Below are 8,898 nucleotides of genomic sequence, written 5' to 3' on the forward strand. Positions count from 1 at the left end.
CTTGAAGTCATCACCGTTATTGGCATACTAAATGTGTGTGTAGATATTGAGCCTAAACCTTGCTCAAAGCTAAATCTCCTACCTTCGCTGAAGCTAGGTTGGTGATTCTCTTGAAAGCTAAATTCATCATTTAAATGCTTTGCCCACAGATGAATCATCAAGGTGGTGGTGGTTGTGTGAAGGTGAACTGTGCCAAGCATTGAGGTGCATCGTCGAGGGATAGCATGGGCCATTTACTACTCTCCACTTATCTTTCTTCGTATTCAACTTATTTTTCTAAATGACACTCGCAGCAAGTTCAGCTCATTTCACCTTGTGTTTTTCTTTCTTTGAAGGGCTTTGGGTTGCTTTACACCTTTCCTAAGCGAATCCCCGAGTAAAAAGCAATGAGAGTTCATTATTTGAGGGGACTTCTTAATAGACTTTGTGGTAAAGAAGAATACGTTCCTCATACAGATCCACTCTTAATGACCTCAAGTTTACTTTCTAGTTATTATAGCACTTTTGAGACCACACTGAAAGCCATTGGGCATCATTGAAATCTTCATCAATTAGTAACTTGGGGTCTTTACCTTCAAGACTAAGCCCGTATTCTTCATTCAAACTCCTCTTTTGTCGTGCAAAAATGACTTTGTCGATGAAAGTTGACTTTAGGAGCTTTCCAACGCACTACATTTTGATATTGGTAAGTATTATATTCTAGACATAAAAATAGAATAAACATCTACAAGTTGAGGAATCTTTGTAAGGCCTTAGGAAATGAATCTATAGAAATCACGAAATATGTTATATCTTCATTATAAAGATATAATGGACAAGATATTGGGACACTATGCAGAGTACACCTTTTAGGTGCTAAAAATAAATCCTTTTTCACTGGAAGACCACACACACAGTATATATTTTAGGTGCTAAAAGAAAATCATTTCTTCTATGCTTTCAACTATCATGTGCAATGTAAAGCTTGAATAGCTACATTTAGACTACCTTTGAGACTTCACGGGGAAGTTGCTTCTTGACCTTAGAAGTCCTTATTGTTGTTGTTGAGACAAAAATTAAACACAAACAAACATTTAATTAGAGAGAAAGAGAGCATATTGGAGTGAAACTTGGAGTGAAACAAGCATGCACAATATGTGTGAGAGAGAAACCTACATACACACACGCACACACATTTAAACACTACCAACATGTGCCTTAGGGAGATGTTCAAACCCTACATAAATAGAGTAGAGACTAATCCACACAAAGAGAACTAGACAGATCTGTACCTATAGGTCAAAAGAAAGACACGGACATGTAAAGCCTATTTCAAGCACGTGGGCATGCACATAGTAGGGAGGGAAAGAGTCCTTGAAAACGTGTGTGTGTGTGTGTGTGTGTGTGTGTGAGAGAGAGAGAGAGAGAGAGAGAGAGAGAGAGAGAGAGAAGAGAGTGTCACAAAGACAGGGGAGAGGAAGGAGGGATTGATATTCAAAAAATGTTCACAAAAGGAGGGAGGGATTTTTGAAAAATGTGCATAGTGGGAGGGAACTGACAAAGCTGTCAGGAATCATGTATTATTATTTTCTTTTTAGTCTTTTCTTTTTTTTTTTGTTAAAACTAAATCACAACAAAGCAACCACACAACCACTTTTTCATCGCTTTAAAACCACCCGATTTCAGGTCCCAAAAGTAGGCCACGTATATGTGCTTTCACCCAGTTCACACTTTGTAGAGATTCACAAATGGGGAGCACGGTGAACCGTATCATTATTTTGTCAAAACCTCCTCATGTGGCATATCGTTGGAAATCTCTTGACGTGTAGGCTCTAAATATACAAATCTCTGACAAATTTGGACTTGGTGTGCTTGATAATCCAATAAGTAGATTCAAAAGTGCCATTATTTGGAATTTTCATAGTATGGGGATTTTCCCAAACTCCCTAACATCACTCCCCATTTGTGAATCTTTGCAAAGTGGGAATTGGGAATTTCCCAAACTCCCTAAAATATTTGTCTTGTTCATCTTTAAACTTAAATTGTCCACCAAGATAGTCCTTACTTTTATCATGGGGTAATGTCAAAACGCTCTTCCTCTTAGGTGGACGAATCAAACTTCATCATTCACATTCTAGAAAACCAACTATTTTGTGTACTTTTTAGACTTGGTGTGCTCAAGATAATCTAATAAGTAGATTCAAAAGTGCCACCATTTAGAATTTCCAAAGTATGAGGATTTTCCCAAACTCCCTAATATGGCTCCCCAGTTGTGAATCTTTGCAAAGTGGGAATTGGAGATTTTCCAAACTCCCTATTATTATCTTGTTCATTTTAAACTTAAATTATCCACCACGATAGTCCTTACTTTTATCATGGGGTAATGTCAAAATGCTCTTACCTTAGGTGGATGGATCAAACATCATCATTCACATTATTGTAGAAAACTAACTATTTTGTAAGACTGCCTTAAAGCTACATAAATAGCTTTTGCGTAATTATAAAAGCTCAAAGATAACCTTTCAAATTAAAACCATGGATGCCTAAAACAAATTAAATACGAAGGGAAAAAAAGAAAAAGATTGAAAAAAATAGTTTAATGATCAAAGCTACACCACTGAATATCTCATGTTGACTATTATCCCATCTCCCACTAGATCTTGCTTATTGTAGACAGTAGGAGCAATCAAACCATTGACAACTTCATGCACACCAATATATATATATACATACAAATACATATCTATCTATCTATCTATATATATATATATATATATATATATATATATATATATGTATGTATGTATGTATGTATGTATGTGTATATGTATATGTATAACGATTCGAAGATAATATCACAACTATAAACTTTACCAACCAAGCAGTTGAAGTAGAGTTACACACTTTGGTGTGAGTGATGAGAAAGGACGTGAGTTTCAAATAGTATGTGTAGCTAGAGTGCAGCAATGATGCATTATGCAACCGAGGGCATCCAACCGAGGGCATTTTGTCAACTGAATATTACGAAAGTGAGAGGTCCAAATAGGTCTTGCTTGAAGGTGTAAGTTGGTGGGAGGGCGCTATGTGGGTCGGTACATGCAGGGCTGGTCGGATGAGGATCAGTTGGCGTCGCCACTGAGAGAAGGGCTAGTTGCAAGCTCGTCTGCATGATGTTAGGGGCGGAGGGAAGCGTGTCGACCGTCAAACTGATGTGGAGGGTACTGATTGGCGTCACTGTAGGCTTGCAGGCCAGCTGGCATGAAGCGGTTCGTGGAAGGAGAGGCGTCGATCTGATGTGGCAACTGCTGATTGGCGTTACGTCTGTGGAACTCGGTATCACGTAAAGGTGACGGGATGCTCCCACACAGATACTTTCGCTGCTGCTGGTGCTGTATTTGTTGTAAATGTTGAATATGTTGATCCCTTGGCTCGTATAAATCTGCATTGGCCGGATGATCCTGCTGCTCGATCGGCCACAAATCGCCTACAGTGACCGCTGCCACTGCCCTGGTGGATGGCATCCCGTGCTGCATCATCGCCGGGTGCACTGCATACACACCCGGGATGCTCTGCAGGTAGTTGAACTTGCGTTGGAGATATAACACAAAGTTGAGGTCCTCATTTGTCTGCTGCCAATTCACAACACAGACATTTTGGTTACATATCACATGTAACGTTTATCTTTTTCTAATTAGCACATTAATCACCCGCAAATCATCCCCGCTCCCCCAAATAAACACACACACACACACACGGTCTCCACAGTACAGTACACACACACACACACACGCACACACACACAGACGGTCTCCACAGTACAGCACGTCGTCTTGGCCTGCCAGATAAAAGAATGCGTACCCCCAATTACTAGAAAAGAAAAAGTAACCCATCATGATCTTATAGCTTTAGGTTTTTCACCTTCTTCAAAGACCCGAGCTGTATCACCCCTTCCTTAACCGCCACAATTGCAATCGTCTGCGCGCACAATTTCAATCGTCTCTTACGATTTAAGCTCTGGTCTAAGACAATTAACAATAATAAAAAATTGTACCCTTACCTCGATTCCGCTTTCGAATTGAGCTTCCCACGTCCTAGGATGCTGCCACAATTAGGGTAGGAGTCGAATCAAGGCTCAAAACATTTTATAATTATAACCTTCTCTCACACAACTGAACTGTTTGCTATAAGTGATCACTTACAGGGTCTTGAGCACCTTGCCATGAAGAAGCATACTGGGGATCAGGTTCTGTGGGCTCTTTGTACACCCACTTGTGACTATTGTCTGCGGCCACCTTTCCCATCAACCTAAGGTTCAAAGAGCAACCAGCTAGCTGCATTAAACTGTGGCTGTCAATGAAATCACCTGGCCGGCTTTCTGCATGATAGTTTTAGGTGAGGGTACATGTTTTCTTCACAATCACAAGATGATCATCATCCTACCTTTACTATAGGAGTGGCTATCAGAGACGTAATGATCAGAAGAAGTAACTCGTTTTGGAGTGTATAGATTAAAAAGTCTATTAAGAATTGATTATTGCAATCATTTATCGTTCATATATAGACCAAGGGTAAATACTAACCCCTCCCCAAAGTTGTAAACTTCGTGGGACATTTTGAAGAAAAGTTCAGGTTGCATGTACTGGAAGCCTTGATCATCACTGGAAGCTGCCTGCTGATCAGGGCAGTTGGCATTCGCCTCACTAATTGCAGACCTTGCACACGCCACAAAGTCACAAAAACCATCCTCCCAAACGAGGATCCTGCAATGATTGATCAAAATAACAATAAATCACCCACAATGATGCGAAGCGAGGCGCTTAATCAATATTATAATGGAAGTTTAACACGAAATAAACCTACTGCTGACCAGTTCCTCTTGTTGCCTTTCGACGGGTCAAGAATGTTGTTTTCTGAATCCCATCTGCCAATAACAAACAATAGAAACAGCCTTAAGTTATAATTATATGTACAAAGGAGGCATGATGAACTGCAGGACTTTCTTGTTATAACTGCCCTACAAAATATAGCTTTATAATTAGGGTTTTGGATTATCGAGCAGGAGAAGGACTAGTGAAGAGAGATCAGCTACTTTACAATTAGCAAAGCAAGCTGATTATAAGTTAATTAAGGTGGCGCTTACTTTGGTGGAGGATAATTTCGAGGCAAGATCCTCCAAAAGACCGCATAGATCCAATCCGATTCTGTGCAAAGGCTGCGAAGCGTTTGTTGAAGCAAGTAACTGAGCACGGGGTAATTGCCTCCACTAGATTCCATGCTTTGAGCTCACTAAAGTTTTCGTATGGCCCGACAATCCTTCTATAGTCTATATGGACGATTCCTTTATAGTTTATATCCTCTAGGTGTTCCCTTCATACCGTTGAAGCCCTGCATGCTCTACACATACCCTTGAGCTTTTGCCTGCCGTACAGCATATACTTCTAGTTCATACATGAATGGATATGCATCCTAAGGTGCTATACTTTTATTTCATACATGATGGATACACTCTCAAGGTGAGATGCCATAAGAGTTGATTTCCTTTGTATAAAATTTGCCTATAATTTGCCTAGTACATGATTTTGTCTTACTACCTCTTATGATGCTAGGCACGATAAAATTTGCCATAAGAGTTGATTTCCTATTTTCTACACTAGTATTACACAAAGCTTGTTGCTAACTTGTGATGCTATAAGGGTTGATCTCCTTTGTACACAGTTTGTATTTGCCTATACTTTCTACAATACATACATCTTGCTAGCTCTTGTTCACACTATGTATATGAGTATGTATTTTGTTTATGTATCCCACTTACAAAAGGTGTGAGCATATAAGGGTTGCTAACTCTCACTACCTATAATTTTGTTTAGTACATATGAAGAAGGTGTGAGCATATAAGGGTTGCTAACTCTCACTACCTATAATTTTGTTTAGTACATATGAAGAAGGTGTGAGCATATAAGGGTTGCTAACTCTTACTACCTATAATTTTGTCTAGTACATACGAAAAAGATAAGAGTAGTGTTATTGTTTAGTTTATATGAAAAAGATAAGAGTAGTGTAAAATTTTGTTTAGTTTATTATATGACAAAAAATAGAGTAGTGTGTACATTTATTACATGCACCAATTCTAGATTGTGTCATCATGTAACTTTTGGTAAAAAACCTATAAGCCATGAGCATACATGGTAGCCAATTCTACTATGTACATGTACATGTTCATGTATGCATACATAGATAGAGAGCCTACATGCATAAATCGAAGATGTAATCTTTTAACCGATGAACCCGTAGCACTATCCCAAGGTCCTTTGAATTCATTCCTCCTCTTGAATTGACAACAATTTTATCAATCATTTCATATTCTCTTGTTCAAGTTTTTTCTCTACAATCACACATGTTGTGTTAAACGAATGATTCTTCCTACTTTTTCCTTTTCCTTTTTGTACCCTGTACTTTTTGGCCTTGGAATTCCAATCAGTATATATGCTTCTTTTATACTATGCCATTTATTTCACTAGTTATTGGTGTTCATAAAAAAGATCATGTTAGAATAACAAGAACAATGATAACATGTGTTCACATCAAGGTATGGACCTAGTGATGATATAACCCTTAGGTGCCTCCATATGTTAAGTTTTGATTCCAAGTCCTTGCAACTAATTTCCTCTAAATATTGGAATCAAAAGTTTGAATCGGGCCTTAGTTCTTCTTCTTGTAATGACTCTTTGAAGGATATAGTCACCCAAGTATAATAAGGGGGGCTAACACACATTTCAAATATTTTACAATGTTCAAGAAATGGACAAGACGTCAGAATTTGCCTTACAAGAAAGTTACTTGGTCAGTTTGAGTAGAATATCACACATAGTTGTCTTGTGGAGATCATACTTCAAAGATGCAAGATGCACTAGTACATGTCTTACATTTAGAGCAATAAACCTTGAGGGGCAATTTGGCACATTGTTGTTGTTGAGTGATTTGATATAGATGAGGTAGAGCACTAGACAAGGGTGGAGAAACGCTAGACAAACCACCATGAATAATTGTTATATGGGTTTGGTGATCTTCCCTTCAGGCCATGATATTATATGTATGTAACATTTCGAAAGGGTTTTTTATTTTAGGGACTTACATGTTGTATACATACTAAGAGGAGATTAAACAAATGGCAATTAACGTAATTAAAAGGTTTTAAATTCAAGGTCTAAACATGTTTACTTACAAAAGAATAATAAACAATTGTGTTAAAGAAATCAAAAATTTAAAATAAAGGCAATTTAAATATATAGACACACTAGTAAGTGTTATATGTGGGTTTTTACAAAGTAACCTTTCTAGAATGCAATAAGGTGGCCAATTAGGTGATAGCCCAAGCGGTGAGGGTGTTTGATTAGGATCAAAGGTTCGTTCAAAATCCCACAAGGTGCTTTTTTTGCGGCACGGATTAAAAAACACCTAAGAGCACGCATGTAGAAAGTGAAAATTGATAACTACAGGAGGATCTTGAGCCTAGGCTAGCGTGTGGAAAGTTGATAACTACACAGTAAGATCTGGAGCCTAAGGCTACTGAGGGGAAGAAGAATGTGGTGACGTGTCACCTAGATCTAATTCGATTTGAGAGTGTAGGCTCAAACCATTCTGCTATAGCCTAGGGACATTTGTGTGCGCTTTTCCCGCTCTCTCCTTTTTCCCTTACCCCGGGGCTTGGCCTCCATTAGCCCTAGTCCTTCTCCCCCCCCTCTCTCTCTCTCTCAGTCCTTCTCCCCCCCTCTCTCTCTCTCTCTCTCTCTCTCTCTCTCTCTGTGCGTGTCTCTCTCTTTCTCTCTCTGTGTCAGGCCCTTATAGCGAAATTAGTTTCTTGTTCTCGTTCGTGCACAACCTGCAGAGGAACCTATACGAATGAATGAAGAAGAAGCGGACACCCAAGAGATTCGTGTGGTCGTCATCATGTATGCTGTACCCTGGCAAAACATCGAACGGCTGTCAGCGTCCATTATCTATATGCTTGTTGCCGTCCCTATCCTATTATAACTAATTTCCACTTAACTTTGATTAGTCACGTACAAATGACGTTAATTAGGTTGGTGTATACTAGGATATTACTATTAGTCACACGTTAATTAGTATATACTAGGATATTTTACCAGCTACTTAAGCACGCCGACACGGCTAGGTTGCAGAAGTGGTTACTGTGTATACTGGCGGGTAGTCGGGGAAAGCCCGGCTATGTACCGCTAGCTCTGTGATGGGATTGGATAGGTCATAGAACAGACAGGATTGGGCCACGTTTGCAGGGGCTGCAAGCCTGCATGTACGTTCTGTGTGTGTGAGAAGCAGAGAAGACCCAGTGAGGTCACATGCCTCCTCCTCGAGTTTCTCGTGTATGACTAGTAATATAGTATACAGTCTAATAATATTGAGTTTGAAATGTGAGAGCAGAAAATAATACATTCAAAGCTGCATCCCGGATTCCCGCGTGCTCATGGAGAGGACTGAGTACACTACGCGCATCACGTGGAAATAGTACTACATCAGCGTCTCGTGTATCTGGAACCACAACTCGCCTTGAGGCTTGAACCCACCGTTTTTGTGAGCTTTGCCGTGGTGCCAATTGTTTTCGATTATACGATGTTTTTTGTTTTTTTATCAATAATATTTATTTATATTAATCAGTGAGGATGAAAGATGGGAATTGCTTTGTAAAATCTTGAATGAGGATAGATGCTTTTTTTTATATAAACTTGTGAGAATAAGGGCATGATATGAACTACAATAAACTTGTGAGAATAAGGGCATGATATGAACTACAATAGAGTGGACACACCATATGAAGTTACACTCTTTACACAAGGAGGGGCACCGATCTCACCTTTTTTTTTTTGAATTGGTTAGAATTAGAAAGTACAACACAACACACAC

The 8,898-nt window shown here is 39.2% G+C and overlaps 1 protein-coding gene across 3 annotated transcripts; it reads right to left on the reverse strand.

The window, feature by feature from the left end:
• Positions 1 to 2,848: 2,848 nt before the first annotated feature.
• On the reverse strand, positions 2,849 to 5,830 carry LOC147608864 (protein RICE SALT SENSITIVE 3-like). 3 transcript variants are annotated; one of them, XM_086788238.1, is made up of 7 exons: positions 5,120 to 5,830; positions 4,847 to 4,900; positions 4,560 to 4,739; positions 4,179 to 4,284; positions 4,037 to 4,078; positions 3,898 to 3,954; positions 2,849 to 3,605 (listed from the first exon to the last, which is right to left on the reverse strand). In XM_086788238.1, exons 1-7 carry the CDS (start codon positions 5,251 to 5,253, stop codon positions 3,153 to 3,155), a joined length of 1,026 nt encoding a protein of 341 aa, XP_086644364.1. In that variant the 5' UTR covers positions 5,254 to 5,830; the 3' UTR covers positions 2,849 to 3,152. The 3 variants fall into 3 exon arrangements, with proteins under 3 accessions (XP_086644364.1, XP_086644363.1, XP_086644365.1); XM_086788237.1 differs by having other exon boundaries at positions 2,849 to 3,608; XM_086788239.1 differs by having other exon boundaries at positions 2,849 to 3,608; positions 4,179 to 4,354.
• Positions 5,831 to 8,898: the final 3,068 nt, after the last annotated feature.

Source organism: Cibotium barometz, chromosome 52 (assembly GCF_041138505.1).
Source record: "Cibotium barometz isolate CiBa-2024 chromosome 52, ASM4113850v1, whole genome shotgun sequence".
NCBI classification, from domain to species: Eukaryota; Viridiplantae; Streptophyta; class Polypodiopsida; order Cyatheales; family Cibotiaceae; genus Cibotium; species Cibotium barometz.

Bases quoted from the DNA above. Each gene is read 5' to 3' on its own strand.
- LOC147608864 (XM_086788237.1), bottom strand. From the start codon at position 5,253: ATGGAATCTAGTGGAGGCAATTACCCCGTGCTCAGTTACTTGCTTCAA. The intron at 4,901-5,119 runs GTAAGCGCCACC...TGTTATTGGCAG, and splicing joins CGAAATTATCCTCCACCAAA to ATGGGATTCAGAAAACAACA. The intron at 4,285-4,559 runs GTTAGTATTTAC...TTTGAACCTTAG, and splicing joins GTTTACAACTTTGGGGAGGG to GTTGATGGGAAAGGTGGCCG.